This window comes from Salmo salar, chromosome 18 (assembly GCF_965601325.2).
Source record: "Salmo salar chromosome 18, fSalSal1, whole genome shotgun sequence".
NCBI classification, from domain to species: domain Eukaryota; kingdom Metazoa; phylum Chordata; class Actinopteri; order Salmoniformes; family Salmonidae; genus Salmo; species Salmo salar.
The window spans coordinates 85,489,850-85,507,965 of record NC_138308.1 but is presented as its reverse complement, the minus strand read 5'-3'; the positions used below and the strand labels follow the sequence as shown (position 1 = coordinate 85,507,965).

Here is an 18,116-nt window from a genome sequence, read left to right as displayed (position 1 = left end):
AGAAGGGAGGAGGATGAGCATTTCAAAGGGAGGAGCTACATTTCATAATTTCACTGAAAACGAAACTTAGAACTCTCACTGGAAACATTCACAGGTGACGGCCAAATGTTCAACTTGAGGTGTAGGTTTTTCATACTTTATGATAACAATCTTACACGACATGGAGAATAGACAAACATAAACCTTTGTTGAAAATCTATGTACATGTTTTCACATAGTGTGCAATACACATCTGAGAGAGTAGGTAGAATATGCAAATAGGCATTTAATGCTAAATGGCAAGGCAGAAAAAAATACTGTAATAATCATAGGTACAATCAAGTCACAGCCACAGCAGGCCTGTGTGCAAATACTAGTTCACGCTGTTGGAGTTGCTCTTTCCTTGTTCAATGTCATCAATTGTACTTTCCTCTCTTGCAAATCTTATACATACAAAAATGTTTGAAACATGTAAATTCAGCAGAATTTCACACACATATTTGATGACAACATAAAAACTTTGTATTCCTTCATTTTATGACTTTTACTGTTGTTTGTGAGGAAACACATGCTATATAAACATGATATAGGATTTTATTACGTCAGAGGAAACTAGTGAGGTGTGCCAAGTCATTTAATTTAGTGTAATATAGAGTACTATTGAGTAATAATATCTAGCCTTTTATGGTGAGTATCTTCACTTTGCGGTATTGGAGAGTCTCCTCAAATGGTCTTTGTACTTCTTTATCCAATCGATGTAAATGACCAGCGACTCAGACTTCTTTTTCATGCTGTAGAGGTAAAAGTAAGGGTAAAGTTTCCCGGTGAAGGACAGGCCAAGGAATGAGTAGAGGTGTGACTTTGCCAGCACATCATAAAAAGACACCTGCCCTTTCTCGTAATCAACATACACACCGACTCTTCTCGGTATGGGGTTCAGATTGAGGGTGGTAGGGGGTGAAGAACCAGCCTCATACCCCAAGTATCTGCTCTTTGACAGAACAAAGAAGCCATGTTCAGAGTTCTTTTTAACCGCCTTCTTCCGGTTGACGGCCCTCATGGCAATGCCGACCTCCCACCTCCCACTCACGCCCACCTGGACCTCCCAGTAATGGCGTCCAGAGATGAAGCCCTTCTCTCCTAAGACCGCTGAGTAGTAGTCAAACCTCTTTGGATTGTCAGACACTGTCTGGGCTGTTTTGGCATACTTTATTTGCATTCCGTCTTCAGAGAGCTGTAGCCAACGATTTGCAGTGTTGGGGTCCAGAGTGACTTCATCTGAGGAGCAGAGATATGGGCCAATATATCAGTTCGATAACAATTGCAAAACATACAGCACAATTATGGGCCATATCATGGTTGTTAATTACCATTAACTTCGTTATCATTCTCAAAGAAATTACAAATTATATCACCTTTGAACTCTTGCATTCTTGTGAGTTCTGTAAGAAAATAGACAGCACATCATTAAACAATCCAGACAGAATACAATAGGACTGATTTTGTTAAATGCTTCTTTAATATATTGGTCAAAAGGAATCTTACCTATTTCTGTAAGAACTTTTAGTTCTCCTCTTATGTTTTCCTCAATTTGAGACAAGGCTCTTCTCAAAGTCCCCACACACAGATCAGTGTTAACACTGACCCTGGACCATTTCTTAGTAGACAAAGGGGTGCGAAGGGACGGCAAACTCTACAACTCCCAAAAATGTATTTATTATCTCATGAGTTCAGCGAGTTTTCACTTGATGCATTTACAGTATATTGACGATATAGATTAACCCTAACCTATTGATCACAGAGAGGGACACTGACCTGTAGGAGGTGGAGGTGGTCCTCAGTGTGTGAGAGCTGCTGCAGCTCAGTACTTCTCCTCTGTAGTTCAGTGATTTCCTGCTCCAACTGTTGGGTGAGCCCTTCAGCTCTCCTCTCCGCTGCTTTTTGCCTCTCCTCTATTACCTTGACAAGCTTAGTTCTCCTTTTTTTTATAGACTGTAACAGTTCAGTGAAAAGCTTTTCACTGTCCTCCACTTCTTTCTCAGTACTTTTCTAATGAAAAAAATAATAATTACATGTAGAGTTAATTACTTCAAAAGCAGAATATTTGGTTAATACTCTACTATAAACTGCTTGAATACAGAAGATACCTGCCATCGGATCAATTGATTGACAAATATTCATTTCGGTTTAAAAGAATGTATACACATTTTGCCACTGGCCAAATAAACATTGTGGCAATCCAGTGTGGTAATATAACATATTTTATTTTTGTCAGAACTTACTTTGCTGAGCACCACTGAGCGTTTGATCTCCTCCATCTTTGCATGTCTGTCCTGAATCATTTTCTGCACCTCTGCCATAATGGACACAAGCTCAGCCTGTGGAAAATTCATAGCAAGTATGCATGAAGGAAATTAAGATGTTGTCGAAAAAAGAATGATAGAAACAAATGGAATAAAAAGGTCTTACCTTTTCTTTTACTCCCTCCTCTTCAATGGTTACAGTATTGTGACACTTGTGGTCAGTCTCAGTACACAAAACATGTCTGATCAGTTCTACAGAACAGCTCCAGGCCTCTTTCGTGCTTCTTACACATCCTGTCCTCCAAGTTCTCCACAGGGTCGATCAGCTTGTGTCTCTTCAGATTCACCACTCTCTGATGAGGCTCCAGGTGAATCTCACAGTAAGAGGTCAGACACACCAGGCAGGACTTCAGAGCCTTGAGCTTCATTGTGGAACAAACATCACAAGCAACCTCCCAAGGAGCAGCTAAGCATTCTGGTATATCAATTCTTCTTCTCTTGATATGCACTGATATCTCCTCTATCACAGAGTTGGTGGAGACCTCTGGTCTCACGTAGAATCGTTTCTGACATTTTAGACACTGGCATATCTCACTGTTATCCCAGTGTCCACTAATACAGGTTTTGCAGAAGGTGTGGCCACAAGGAGTGGTAACTGGATCAGTGAACACATGCCAACAGATAGAGCACAGGAACTGCTCTTCTGGTAGAAGGCTGCTGTCAACATTCAGTGATGACATCTCTATGGTTGGGAGATATGTTATGATTAAATTATTATGGCTCTTGAATCATATCATTTTTGTACCTTTGGCCCATATATTTTAGCACAGTATTGATGAGGTTCATAAGAAATTACTTCAGCTAAATTACAGTGAAAATACTGTAAATACACATGTAAATATGTAGAAAATGTAAGTACATGCACAACATTTTAAGCAGCTAAAACTGAACTACACTGCAAGCAAAGGCAGTTATCATCAATAATAAGACTGGTCTCCACCCTGTTGAGTGACTCACTGTACATACATGTAACCCAACACCTCCAGCCAATTAACCAAAACCTCAAGATGAAAAACATCAGTTTTTTCACTTTTTTAAAGAAAGCAACAACCCGAACATAACTAAATAAGTCCAAAGTAAGACAAAAAAACATAAGCTTACCTGTTTTGTGAAGAAGAAAAACTATAAAAAAAATGCCTGGGCTCACTTTTCAAAATGCACCACAAGAATGACAACAGCGAAACACACGTACTCACAAACGGTACTGTATTATATTCCCTTTACAAAGAGAGGAGGAGGAATGTTTCAGAGGGAGGGGCTAAGTGCCATAATTTTGCTGAAAGGGAAACTTTAAACTCTAACACAAAACATACCCACGTGAAACCTACATTTTCAGATTGAGTGTGTTAAAACTTTTCAAAATCTCACAAGACATGGACCAAAGACAATCATACATTTATTGTTCAAAATCATTGTCATATTTTTTTCACAATGTAAGTTGGATATGTAAATAGGTGCTAAAGTGCAAGTTAGAGAACAGTACTGTCATCCTCATAGATACATTCAAGGTCCTGGGATGAAACCAATGTCTGTTAGATTCATCTTCTTTCAGATATTTAATCTAGACTTTAACGAACAGGAAATATCCCATAAAAAAAAAAATAAGAAAAAAAATAAGAAAAAAAACAACCACCCTACCTACCAAGATTATATTTTAAGGTATTTTCTGGGATGTGAGAATTCCGTTTGTTTGACCTGACAAAGATCCGTTTTGGATCGAAACGTTGTCATTAAATCGGTGAATTGGGAGCTTTAACAGTGTGCTGGCCTTCTTGTTCTATAAAGGTATTTTCTGCACACAGAATTGTAGTCTTTCAGAGTTGTTCGTCATAGCTGCAGTCTTTCTCAACAAGGTTCAACTGATATGGGTGAGAGGGGGACTCGACACCACCATAATAAATTATGTTGTTATCACCATGAAAAAAAAGAAGTATTTTCTGCACACAGAATTGTAGTCTTTCAGAGTTGCAGTCTTTCTCAGCATTGCTTGATCTCAGTCTTCTCATTGGCCGGACAGATTACTATGGTATCCGACTGTTTATCACAACAGTACAAATAAAAGAAGGGAAACAACTTTTCCTTAAAGCTGTCCTCCATGAACGTATAGATATGACTCCTCTCCCTCACATTGTAAAATGACACCTGGCCCTCCTCACAGTCCACGTACACCCCGACCCTCTTCGGCTTGGGGTCAAGGGTCAGCGTTAACGGCGGGGTCGTGGAGGCCCTATACTCCTGACCTTTCTTCATGGCCAGCGCCCAGTAGCCCTGGGAGGAGCTGATGGCGATCCGGCCCTTCCTGTTGACCGATGCCTTGGCCACGCCTAGGTACCAGTCGTCTTTGTCTCCCACCTGAACCTCCCAGTAGTGCCGCCCGGTGCTGAAGCCCTCACAGCCCAGGACGATGACCACGGTGTCAAAACGCTCTGGGACGTCCGGAAGGTCCTGCCACGCCCCGAGGTGTCGTACCTGTCGGCCATCCTCTGAGAGCTGGAGCCACGGGTTGGCTGTGTCCGGGTCAAGTGTCAGGTCAACTGAGAATGGGGAGGAGAAATGTGTGAGCTACAGTATTTAATGCAATGAAATTACATTGAAAGTACTGTAAAAAAAAAAATAAGGTTAGTCTCAATATACATTTTTCAGGAGGACCTGTTAAAGGTGTTAGAGATGTGTGGAATATATAGGAATAGGATGCAATTGCACCTGCACACTGATCTTAGGTCAGTTATGTGTAACTCCCCTAATGGTTGAGGTTAGTTTTTTGGGCAAGGTAAACTGATCATGGATCTGCTTCTACCCAAAGCTTCAGTTGATCCTTCACTATGCCCTGCCCCAGAATTTTGGGCCATCAACCGCAGCGGTCCAATGGATAGCAACTGTCCTCCAGTCCGACTAGGGGTAAACGACTCCAGGATTTTTGGAGTCGACTCCGACTTCTGTGTTTGGAGTAGAAGGAGTTGACACTTGCTCAACACCCAGAGCACACTGAAATGGCTGTGCACAAGTAGGCTAACACACCACCTTGTTATTGCAGAGTCCTACTGTGTGATTGTGAGGCGCTATACAAATTCCACAGGCATTTCAAATAGACCTATGGCACGTCAAGGGAACTGTAGCCAACTCTTCAGATGGTTAAATGGAAACTGAAATCAGTACACTGACTGTATGTCTGTATAAGCTCTCACATGGCCTTAATATTAACTCCTGCAGAATTAAGCATTTCTTTCAAAGAACAGAAGTGGAGAAATATGATTTTTTTTCTTCAGTTTCTTGAGATAATGCAAATGCAGCTAGATACTGTCTTTAACCTACATTTTTTAAAAACATTTTTCAACCACATAAAATATGCATAATCCATTTCCTTACAACCGGTCAGAGATGACAGAGAAAACTTTACCGATGTCAACTAGATTAAAGCATTTGTTCTTTCGATTTATTACATTTTTCTGGTGAGCAAAGGTTTATTTAGTCTTCTAGAACAGGGTTTGCCACACTTGGGGGGGGTCCTCCCCCAGGTGCACACTTTGATTTTAGCCCTAATACTACACATCTGATTAAAATAATCAAAGCTTGATGATGAGTTGGTTATTTGAATCATCTGTGTAGTGCTAGGGCAAAAACCAAAACGTGCACCCAGGGGGGTTCCCAGGACCGAGTTTAGAAAACCCTTTTCTAGGACAATATAATTTATAACAGCAAAAAACAAACTGCATGCATCTGATTATAGACAAGTTGACTAACAAATAGCCTACCAAAATGTCCTAAAATCATAAGCAGAAACATAGACAATAAAAAAAAATCTTTCTCCTTCGGTCAAAAAATCATTCTGAGATCTCTGACTGTAGCCTAGTGCATTTTTTATATTAGCGGGTTAGGGTCGGGTGTGGGCCTTTGATTTTCTCATATAGCCGGGTGGTTGCGGATGGGTTACTAGCAATTGCAGGCAGGTGCAGGTGAACATTCAGCTGACCGTGCACCACTAGTCGGGGAAGGTAAACTGATCCTAGGTCTGCATCTACAGAAAACTTCTATCAGCAGCTTCAATTGTACCAGTTACAATGTTGCTTGTGACTTTTTAAGGACTAGAATTGTGGATAATTTCACAGGGACATCTATGGATTACAGGGAAAAGAAAAATGTTCACCTGAGTATTTTGGAATTCTCTTCAGCTCTGTAAAATAAAAGAAATAATCAATATCAATGTATAATTTGCTATATAGAACATTGGGGGGAAAGTTTCCTTGACACAGATTAAGCCTATTGCTGGACCGAAAAGCACAGTCAATGGGGAATCTCCATTGAAAATACTTTTTATTTTAAGGCTAGACTATCTGTTTCCTGGAACCCGCCCCTGAAGGTGTGGACCTCATGTAAAGAGGAATCAGAAACCTACCAGTGTCCACCAGTTTCTCAATTTCTTTAGCCAGTGTTTCTTCCAGTTCCGACACTGCTCTTCTGATGAGCCCAACACACACTTCAGAGTGAAGCCTGGTCCCAGACCAGTCCTTAGTGGCTGGAGGCCTGCACAGGGCTGGGAAACTCTACATCGAGAGATATGAAAAAACGGTGAGTCAATCTACCTATGCAATATATTTGTGTGCCATATTTCTACAGTATCAAGACTCTAAAATGTGTGGACATTCTGATGATGCTTGGGTACCACACAATTATATTCTGCTATGCACTGACAATGAAAGGAATGTATGAAATAATTCCAACCTGTAGGAAGTGGATGTGGTCTTCTGTGCATGAGAGGTGTTCCAGGTCTTTATTCCTCCTCTGTAGCTCAGTGATCTCCTGCTCCAGATCCCCTAAGAGGCCCTGGGACCACCTTATATTATTAAAGAGACAGGACACCATAGTGTTAACTTAAAATCACATTTTATTGGTGAAATAAACATATTTAGCAGACGATATTGCCGCTGTAGCGAAATGCTTGTGTTCCTAGCTCCAACAGTGCAGTAGTATCTAACAATTCACAACAATACACACAAATCTAAAAGTAAAAGAATGGAATTAAAATACAGTAGAGCACAGTCTATACATATTAAATGCATAAAACAGTATGTAAACATTATTAAAGTGACTAGTGTTCCATTTAAAGTGACCAGCGATTCCATTTACATTTACATTTAAGACATTTAGCAGACGCTCTTATCCAGAGCGACTTACAAATTGGTGCATTCACCTTATGATATCCAGTGGAACAACCACTTTACAATAGTGCATCTAAATCTTTTAAGGGGGGGGGGGGGGGGGGGGTAGAAGGATTACTTGATCCTATCCCAGGTATTCCTTAAAGAGGTGGGGTTTCAGGTGTCTCCGGAAGGTGGTGATTGACTCCGCTGTCCTGGCGTCGTGAGGGAGCTTGTTCCACCATTGGGGTGCCAGAGCAGCGAACAGTTTTGACTGGGCTGAGCGGGAACTGTGCTTCCTCAGAGGTAGGGAGGCGAGCAGGCCAGAGGTGGATGAACGCAGTGCCCTTGTTTGGGTGTAGGGCCTGATCAGAGCCTGAAGGTACGGAGGTGCCGTTCCCCTCACAGCTCCGTAGGCAAGCACCATGGTCTTGTAGCGGATGCGAGCTTCAACTGGAAGCCAGTGGAGAGAGCGGAGGAGCGGGGTGACGTGAGAGAACTTGGGAAGGTTGAACACCAGACGGGCTGCGGCGTTCTGGATGAGTTGTAGGGGTTTAGTGGCACAGGCAGGGAGCCCAGCCAACAGCGAGTTGCAGCAATCCAGGCGGGAGATGACAAGTGCCTGGATTAGGACCTGCGCCGCTTCCTGTGTGAGGCAGGGTCGTACTCTGCGAATGTTGTAGAGCATGAACCTACAGGATTGGGTCACCGCCTTGATGTTAGTAGAGAACGACAGGGTGTTGTCCAGGGTCACGCCAAGGTTCTTAGCACTCTGGGAGGAGGACACAATGGAGTTGTCAACCGTGATGGCGAGATCATGGAACGGGCAGTCCTTCCCCGGGAGGAAGAGCAGCTCCGTCTTGCCGAGGTTCAGCTTGAGGTGGTGATCCGTCATCCACACTGATATGTCTGCCAGACATGCAGAGATGCGATTCGCCACCTGGTTGTCAGAAGGGGGAAAGGAGAAGATTAATTGTGTGTCGTCTGCATAGCAATGATAGGAGAGACCATGTGAGGATATGACAGAGCCAAGAGACTTGGTGTATAGCGAGAATAGGAGAGGGCCTAGAACAGAGCCCTGGGGGACACCAGTGGTGAGAGCACATGGTGCGGAGACAGATTCTCGCCACGCCACCTGGTAGGAGCGACCTGTCAGGTAGGACGCAATCCAAGCGTGGGCCGCGCCGGAGATGCCCAGCTCGGAGAGGGTGGAGAGGAGGATCTGATGGTTCACAGTATCAAAGGCAGCAGATAAGTCTAGAAGGATGAGAGCAGAGGAGAGAGAGTTAGCTTTAGCAGTGCGGAGAGCCTCCGTGACACAGAGAAGAGCAGTCTCAGTTGAATGCCCAGTCTTGAAGCCTGACTGATTAGGATCAAGAAGGTCATTCTGAGAGAGATAGCAAGAGAGCTGGCCAAGGACGGCACGTTCAAGAGTTTTGGAGAGAAAAGAAAGAAGGGATACTGGTCTGTAGTTGTTGACATCGGAGGGATCGAGTGTAGGTTTTTTCAGAAGAGGTGCAACTCTCGCTCTCTTGAAGACGGAAGGGACGTAGCCAGCGGTCAAGGATGAGTTGATGAGCGAGGTGAGGTAGGGGAGAAGGTCTCCGGAAATGGTCTGGAGAAGAGAGGAGGGGATAGGGTCAAGTGGGCAGGTTGTTGGGCGGCCGGCCGTCACAAGACGCGAGATTTCATCTGGAGAGAGAGGGGAGAAAGAGGTCAAAGCACAGGGTAGGGCAGTGTGAGCAGGACCAGCGGTGTCGTTTGACTTAGCAAACGAGGATCGGATGTCGTCAACCTTCTTTTCAAAATGGTTGACGAAGTCATCCGCAGAGAGGGAGGAGGGGGGGGAGGGGGAGGAGGATTCAGGAGGGAGGAGAAGGTAGCAAAGAGCTTCCTAGGGTTAGAGGCAGATGCTTGGAATTTAGAGTGGTAGAAAGTGGCTTTAGCAGCAGAGACAGAAGAGGAAAATGTAGAGAGGAGGGAGTGAAAGGATGCCAGGTCCGCAGGGAGGAGAGTTTTCCTCCATTTCCGCTCGGCTGCCCGGAGCCCTGTTCTGTGAGCTCGCAGTGAGTCGTCGAGCCACGGAGCAGGAGGGGAGGACCGAGCCGGCCTGGAGGATTCCATGTCTATGTATATAGGGCAGCAGCCTCTAAGGTGCATGGTTGAGTAACCAGGTGGTAGCCGGTTAGTGATGCCTATTTAGCAGTGATGGCCTTGAGATAGAAGCTCTTTTTCAGTCTCTCGGTCCCAGCATTGATGCACCTGTACTGACCTCGCCTTCTGGATGATAGCTGGGGTGAACAGGCTGTGGCTAGGGTGGTTGACGTCTTTGATAATCTTTTTGGCCTTCCTGTACATCAGCTGCCATAGGAATCTTGGAGGGCAGGCAGTGTGCCCCCGGTGATGCATTGGGTAGACTACACCACCCTCTGGAGAGCCCTGCAGTTGTGGGTGGCGAAGTTGCCGTACCAGGCTGTGATATAGCCCGACAGGATGCTCTCAAATGTACATCTGTAAAAGTTTGTGAGGGTCTTAGGGGCCAACCCAAATTTCTTCAGCCTCCTGAGGTTGAAGAGGCGCTGTTGCGCCTTCTTCACCGCACTGGCTGTGTGGGTGGACCATTTCAGATTGTCAGTGATGTGTACGCTGAGGAACTTGAAGCTTTCCACCTTTTCCACTGCGGTCCCGTCAATGTAAATATGGGCGTGCTCTCTCTGTTGTCCACAATCAGCTCCTTCGTTTTGTTGACGTTGAGGGAGAGGTTTTTTTCCTGGCACTACTCCGCCAGGGCCCTCACTTCCTCCCTGTAGGCTGTTTTGTCATTGTTGTTAATACGGCCACTACTGTTGTGTTGTCTGCAAACTTGATGATTGAGTTTGAGATGTGCGTGGCCAAGCAGTCATGGGTGAACAGGGAATACAGGAGTGGGCTGACCACGCAACTTTGTGGGGAACCTGTTTTGAGGGTTAGCGTAGCGGAGGTGTTGTTTCCTACCTTCACCACCTGGGGGCGGCCCGTCAGGAAGTCCAGGACCCAGTTGCACATGGCGGGGTTCAGACCCAGGGCCCCAAGCATAATGATGAACTTGGAGGGTACTATGGTGTTGAAGGCTGAGCTATATTCAATGAACAGCATGTACACATGTATTCCTCTTGTCCAGGTGGAATAGGGCAGTGTGCAGTGCAATGGCATTTGCATAATGTGTGGATCTATTGGGGCGGTATGCAAATTGAAGTGGGTCTAGGGTGTTAGGTAAGGTGGAGGTGATATGATCCTTAACTAGCCTCTCAAAGCACTTCATTTTGTCAGAAGTGAGTGCTACAGGGTGATAGTCATTTAGTTCAGGTACCTTTGCTTTCTTGGGTACAGGAACAATGGTGGACATCTTGATGCAATTGGACTCGGATAGGTAGAGATTGAATATGTCCGTAAATACTCCAGCCAGCTGGTCTGCATATGCTCTGAGGATGCGGCTAGGGATACTGTCTGGACCGGCAGCCTTGCGAGGGTTAACACAATTAAAATGTCTTACTCACGTCGGCCATGGAGAAAAAGAGCCCACAGTCTTTGGGAGCGGACCGTGTCGGTGGCACTGTTATCCTCAATGCGGGCGAAGAAGGTGTTTAGCTTGTCCAGGAGCAAGACATCGGTGTCCGTGACATGGCTAGTTTCCCCTTTGTAATCCGTGATTGTATGTAGACCCTGCCACATACTACATCTCGTGTTTGAGCCATAGAATTGCGATTCCACTTTGTCTCTGTACTGATGTTTTTCCTGTTTGATTGCCTTACGGAGGGAGTAATTACACTGTTTGTATTGGACCATATTCCCAGTCATCTTGCCATGGTTAAATGCGGTGGTTCGCACATTCAGTTTTGTGCGAATGCTGCCATCTATCCACGGTTTTTGGTTAAGGTAGGTTTTAATAGTCACAGTGGGAACAACATTCCCTACACACTTCTTGATGTACTCAGTTACCCTGTCGTGAATACGTCAATGTTATTCTCAGAGGCAACCCGGAACATATCCCAGTCCACCTGATGAAAATAATCTTGAAGCATGGATTCTGATTGGTCAGCGTTGAAAAGACCTTAGCACGGGTACTTCCTGTGTGAGTGTATGCCTATAGGAAGGGAGGAGCAGAATGGAGTAGTGATCTAATTTGCTGAAGGGAGGGTGGGGGAGGGCCTTGCAGTCATCCCGGAAAGGAGAATAACAATGGTCAAGAATTTTTGTAGCGCGAGTACTGCAGTCAAAAAGGTGATAGAAATTTGGTAGCATTTTCCTCAAATTTGCTTTGTTAAAATCCCCAGCTACAATAAATGCGGCCTCAGGATATGTGGTTTCCAGTTTGCACAAAGTCGAGTGTAATTCCTTGAGGGCCGTCATGGTATCGGCTTGAAGGGGAATATACACGGCTGTGACTATAACCAAAGAGAATTCTCTTGGGAGGTAATACGGTAGACATTTGATTGTGAGATATTCTAGGTTGGATGAACAACAGGACTTGAGTTCCTGTACGTTATCACAATCACACCATGAGTAGTCAATCATGAAACAAATGCTACTTCCTTTCTTCTTCTCGTAGAGTTCTTTATTCCTGTCTGCGCGATATACTGAGAACCCAGCTGGCTATATGGATGGGGACAATATTTCCGGAGAGAGCCATGATTCCTTGAAGCAGAGTTTGTTACAGTCCCTGATGTCTCTCAGGAAGGAGATCCTCACCGTGAGCTTGTCTACTTTATAATTCAAGGACTGAACATTAGCTAGTAAAATACTCTGAAGTGATGGATGGTGTGCACACTTCCTGAGTCGGCTAGAAGTCCACTCCGAATACCTCTTCTTTGCCGGTGGCATCTTGGAGCAGCCTTTGGGATAAGTTCAATTGCCCTGTGGGGTACGAACAAATGATCCAATTCGGGAAAGTAATATTTCTGGTCGTAATGCTGATGAGTTACCACCGATCTGATATCCAAATGTTATTTCCCGGCTGTATGTAATAACACAAAAAACTTTCTGAGCTAATAATGTAAGAAATAACAGACAAAAAAACGAAACACTGAAAAGTTGCTTAGGAGCTAGAAGCAGAGCTGCCATCTGTCAGCGCCATTTTCTCCATCAGGAACCTCTTTAGTAAGATAACACCGGATACACGACACAGAGCATTATGGATACTGTAGTACCTCCCCTACACACCTCTCTGTCTCGCTCTGCTTCTCCTCGATGGCCAGCACCAGCTCAGTCTGGGTCCTCTGGATGGAGCGAATCAGCTCCTGGAACATCTGCTTGCTGTCCTCGATCTCCCTCTGGGCGCTGGACTATAGCAGGGAGTACCATTACTTAAGGTGAAGCAGTATTGCATTCTGGGGTCCCACATATACCATAGTAATTACAATGTTATTATACATTGTTACATGGTATTTAAATATTTGTAACTGCATAATTGAGACTAGTGTTGCAAAATTCCTTGAACTTTCTATAAATTCCGTGGTTTTCTTGGTTGGAGGATTTCTGGAATCAGAAGGGAATAATCAGGAAATCCGGACATCTCCAACCAGGATTTCTGGAAAACCAGGGAATTTATTGAAAGTTTCAGGAATTTTGTAACCCCAGTTGTGACTACAGCAGTGTGCATACTAGTTGTTTATATTATGGTATTCCCTCTGGGTACTGGATCATACTTCACAATATTTAGACTTCATAACATGGTAAATACCATTTTAGAGCAGTGTTACAATGAGTAAATTATCATTGTGTATTTATTCCCTGTGTTATTATCTTTCAATTTTTTCTATCTGCATTGTTGGGAAGTGGCCCCTAAGTAAACATTTCACTGTTAGTCTACACCTGCTGTTTACGAAGCATGTGACAAATACAATTTCATTTGATTATTACACGTTTGAATATTGCTTACTTCTTAGCAACTGGGTATCATCAATGTTATTATTATACTATATTGGGACACCCCTCTAGTGTGTAGAAGAGGATACCATTTCTTGAGCAGCAGCTGCAGCGGCAGTAGTATTCTACAGTATTCTTTCTAACGCCCTGTAGTAAGCACATCAATAAGGTTAATACTACAACCCTGCCAAGAGGTCCATGTTGCATACCAAATGACACCCTATTCCCTAATAAGTGCACTACTTTTAACCAGGGTCCTGGTCAAAAGTAGTGCACGACATAAGGAATAGGGGGCTGTTTGGGATGTAGCCCCCTCCAGACTCTTTGGTCTTTATGGCTGAAGTGTTGGCTTTGAGTGTGCCAGGACGTTATTGAGATCCACCCCTTCTGTCAGATGACCTTTAGGTTGCCTGAGGAGGATACATTTACATTGTGTGTTTTTCTACATCTCGATAAAGGAAGGAAAATACTTTGAAGCTAAAATACGGATCTACCCTACAAAATCCAACAGCAATGTATTGTGTCAACCCTGCTCCCCACATTGGGCCGATGTACAAAGCTAAATTATATGCTAGAATCCAGCAGTGTATTATGTTAACTCTGGTCCTTAAAGGTATTCTTCAGGATTTTGGCAATGAGGCCCTGTATCTACTTCCCCAGAGTCAGATGAACTTGTGGGTTCCATTTTTATGTCTCTGCGTGCAGTTTGAAGGAAGTGGCTAACTAGTTCAATTGCTCATGAGCGTTAGCTTAATGAGCTAATGCTAGTCAGCATTGGCTCACGAAACTACAGTACCTCTAACTTCCTTCATATTGGACACAGAGACATACAAATAGTATCCACAAGTTCATCTCACCATGTTTGTCAAAATATATCCCTGATATATCTATGATTTAATCTCTTGTACAGTACGAATCCCAACTGTCACCTTGACAACTGGGCGGCAGGTACCCTAGTGGTTAGAGTGTTGGACCGGTAACCGAAAGGTTGGTGGATCGAATCCCCGAGCTGAAAAGGTACAAATCTGTCGTTCTGCCCCTGAACAAGGCAGTTAACCCACTGTTCCTATGCCGTCATTGTAATCAAGAATTTGTTCTTAACCGACTTGCCTTGTTAAATAAAATAAAGGTAAAAAATAAATAAAATCATTTAACCTCTGTTTCCTATATGCTGTAGAGTACTGCTTTTGACCAGGACCCAAGTCTGTGATGAAAAGTAGTGCACTATGTACAGAACAGGGTACCTTTTAACCAGGGCCCGTATTGTTAAAAGTAGTGCACTATGTAGGGAATAGGGTGCCATTTTCGAAGCAGCAAAATAACTCACTTTATTCAGCTCCACTGATTGTTTGATCTCTTCCACCTTCTTCAGTCTGTCCTGGATCATCTGCTGTACATCAATCTCTGTCTTCTTCACCTGAGCCTGATGTGGAAAACGTAGGTGAGAGTTAATTCATCTTACAGCAGGCGGTCTACAGCTTGGTCCCAGATCTGCTTATACAACATGTTGACAATGACCAACAAGGACTTGGCATGACAGCGCAAGCAGACTGGAATTCAGGGTAGGCAGCATATTCTCTTCCAATAAAATCTAGGGCTAGGCCTCACAAATTGTAGTGTTTTATTGGTGTATTTACATAAATACACTTGATCTCTTCTGAAAGTTACTTTTACAACAACAATGGCAATCACTGTATGTCGGTTTTATTAGTAGTGGACTATAAATGTCTAAAATCTTCTGGCCATAATGTGATGCAACATCACAATGAGACTATACTATTTTGCTTTCCATGCTATGTGCATCAGGCCTTGACATCTGAAGAGTTGCTATGTCTTCGAAAATTATAAACCAATTCAATGAACTCCAATTCATCCTCAACACGTTCAGATACAGTATAGTCTTTGCCAAGTATGGGGCAAATCTTAACTTCCAGTCTCTCACTGACATCAATGCATGACTAAGAGAAAATTGGATGTTAGGACTTAACCTCAAGTCTAGGGAATTCCTCTCACCTTCTTGTCAGACCACTCCCTCTCCACAGGGACGGTATAGTGGGCTCTGTGGTCCGTCTCGGTGCACAGCACACACACACACATCTGGTCCTTCTTACAGAAGAGCTCCAGGAGCCTCTCGTGCTTCGGACACATTCTATCTTCCAGGTTAGCCACAGGCTCAATCAGCTTGTGCTTAGTGAAGCGGGTGTTGTGGTTCTTCATGTGTTCCTCGCAGTATGACGTCAGACACACCTACGAATAATTCATAAAAGTAATCATAATAAATGATTATAATTGTTAAGCGCTTTTCAGAACAAACATCAACTTGAATAATCTTCAGCATCAAAATATAACAGACAAGAAATGTATAAATGATATATTATCCAAAACACAACAAACAAATCTAATAAGAATCTTATATCACCAAGCAGGACTTGACCGCCTTCATGCGATCACCCATGCAGACATCACAAGAAACCTCGCCCCAGGGAGTGTGGGGTGGAGAGGGCGGAGCAAGGGCTGGTGGTGCCTTTGGCTTTTCCTCTGGTTTTGAATCCATTACTTTCTCTGGTTCCTGGCTGGTCGTTAGCTGCAGTTGTAGCTTCTGCATCTTTTGATTCAGCCTGAGCTCCTGAAGAAGTTTCTGCTGCTTTTGAACCAGATCCTGCTGTTCTTTCTTCTTAGTTTCCGGCTCCATCTTTTTCTCCTCCTGCTCCTTTCTCTGTTCCTCCATCTTCTTTTGTAGCTCATGTTCCTCTTTCAGCTCCTGCTGTTGGAGACGCACTGCATTGCTAACCCTGATGTCCTTGAATTGCTCTGCAATCTCTCTCAGGACGGTGTTGATGCTAATGTCGGGCCTCTTGAAGAAGGTCTTCTTGCACATGGGGCATTGGAACAGGGCGGTGGTCTTCCAGTAGTCTAGGATGCAGCAGCGGCAGAAGTTATGTCCACAGGGGATGGAGACAGGGTTGGTGAACACGTCCAGACAGATGGAACAATGGACCTGCTCCTCCGCCAGATTTCCATTATTTCCTGCAAAGTAAGCCATTGCTGGCAGAGAACACCATGCACAGTCACACTTTACATTGCAGTGTTCTGTGACACTTCATTGACATTGGGATCGTTGTCCAACCTGTGATAACTGACCTGTGAGATGCAGGCCATAAAGCAGGCAGTAAGATCAGGTGTATTTTAAAACAAAAAAGGTCTTCATGAAGTATGTTAATTTCGTCTCCAAAATATATTTCTCGAAACAGAATATTAGAAATTAATTTCTAGTGTTTCTTGAAGAATTACTATTATAACACAACAAATGCAGCCCTTGCCACTTCTGATGAGCAGCCAAGCGAGATCTGTTGATAAGCGTGTGGGCATTCTTTACTTGAATTATCCCCCATGTTCAATAGACTAGGCAAGAGTTGTTTGATATGGAAAGCAGGTTGTCAGCATGTTAAAACTATGTGCACCCCTGGCCCACCCGCTTTTTAATTTGGGCAACAAGCATTTATGAACACATGGCCTGCGATCCAAATGGAACCATAATACCCTATGCAGTGCACTACTTTTGACTAGTGCCCACATGGCTCTGGTCAAAAGTAGTGCACTATAAAGGGAATATGGCGCCATTTGGAATGCACACATGGATAGAAGTTTGGCTATTCTTAGATCTGCTCTGCTTTCTCTGTCATAAACAACTTGGGTGCATCCGTATAAGCTCTTCTTTCTCCAGACGTGTGCACTTCTCTTCATGGATTTGAAAGATGACTGGTATATCAATCCAATGGTTTTACATATGTGAATGAGTGTTAACTTCAGGAGGAAAAATAGATTGCTATTATTAGAACCACAAAGAGACTTTCTGGATCTTGTCAAGCCATTTAATCCTCAGAAAATTACTAATTATTTTTCATATGCATCCTCCAATCCGCCTGTAGTACACAATCAAGATATTTCAACAGCTTAGTACAAAAGCAAAAAAGCTGAGATCAAGCTATATTAAACTCTTTCCCATCTGTCCTGATAGAATACAAACACAATCAAAAATACATTATAGAATTCCCAATACCTTAAGTGTATTCTTGCTGAAGCAGTTATGGTAGAGAGAAAACGTGCAGAGAAAGAGAGAGACAGAGACAGACAGAGAGCTAGACAGAGACAGAGAAAAAGAGAGATATGGGAACACTCACCAGAAGGCAGCTGCTGTAGAGAACCACTGTAGACAGTGACTGCTCTGACCAACACTGACACATGACACTGTTGCCACCAACAGCCCCACTCCCCAAAATATACCTCTCTCCCTCTGCCTCTTCACCTCATTTATCAATTTATACTTCCACGACCACTGTGCACAAAGGGGAACAAGATTACCCCTTTATTAGGCAATGGCTTTTGTCATTCTTTGCTTACAGCCCTAGGTCACTTTTTCAATGATTAACATTTGTAAGATTGGGTCATACACTCAACACAAGAATTAGTAACGCATAGAATAGACATACCGGGGTGGCAGGTAGCGTAGCAGTTAAGAGGGTTGGGCTAGTATCCGAAAGCTGGTTTGAATCCCTGAGCCGACTAGGTGAACCATCTGTCAATGTGCCCTTGAGCAAGGCACTTAACCCTAATTGTTGGGTAACAGCGTCTACTAAGTTACTAAAATGTGAATGTCAACATCACACAATGCCGTACTTCTCACTTTAGATGTAAGTTATGTCAACACGTGGCCATTTGGGTGTATATTGTGCTC

General features: G+C 43.7%; 2 protein-coding genes and 1 pseudogene across 5 annotated transcripts; all 3 read right to left on the bottom strand.

Moving 5' to 3' along the window:
- Positions 1-245: 245 nt before the first annotated feature.
- On the bottom strand, positions 246-1,710 carry LOC106577967 (zinc-binding protein A33). Its single transcript, XM_082965238.1, has 3 exons — positions 1,525-1,710; positions 1,395-1,421; positions 246-1,257 (listed from the first exon to the last, which is right to left on the bottom strand). Exons 2-3 carry the CDS (start codon positions 1,408-1,410, stop codon positions 677-679), a joined length of 597 nt encoding a protein of 198 aa, XP_082821364.1. The 5' UTR covers positions 1,411-1,421; positions 1,525-1,710; the 3' UTR covers positions 246-676.
- Positions 1,711-1,885: 175 nt separating this feature from the next.
- Positions 1,886-3,022, bottom strand: LOC145861781 (E3 ubiquitin/ISG15 ligase TRIM25-like; annotated as a pseudogene). The gene is made up of 2 exons (XR_014381436.1): positions 2,262-3,022; positions 1,886-2,028 (listed from the first exon to the last, which is right to left on the bottom strand). The product of XR_014381436.1 is annotated as an E3 ubiquitin/ISG15 ligase TRIM25-like (transcript).
- Positions 3,023-3,721: 699 nt separating this feature from the next.
- LOC106577963 (E3 ubiquitin-protein ligase TRIM39) lies at positions 3,722-18,116 on the bottom strand. 3 transcript variants are annotated; one of them, XM_045701457.2, is made up of 10 exons: positions 17,872-18,116; positions 17,563-17,717; positions 15,801-16,426; positions 15,395-15,628; positions 14,709-14,804; positions 12,677-12,798; positions 7,062-7,173; positions 6,736-6,883; positions 6,487-6,513; positions 3,722-4,876 (listed from the first exon to the last, which is right to left on the bottom strand). In XM_045701457.2, exons 3-10 carry the CDS (start codon positions 16,422-16,424, stop codon positions 4,320-4,322), a joined length of 1,920 nt encoding a protein of 639 aa, XP_045557413.2. In that variant the 5' UTR covers positions 16,425-16,426; positions 17,563-17,717; positions 17,872-18,116; the 3' UTR covers positions 3,722-4,319. The 3 variants fall into 3 exon arrangements, with proteins under 3 accessions (XP_045557413.2, XP_014011933.3, XP_014011934.3); XM_014156458.3 differs by lacking the exon at positions 17,872-18,116 and having other exon boundaries at positions 17,563-17,788; XM_014156459.3 differs by lacking the exons at positions 17,563-17,717; positions 17,872-18,116 and adding an exon at positions 17,442-17,549.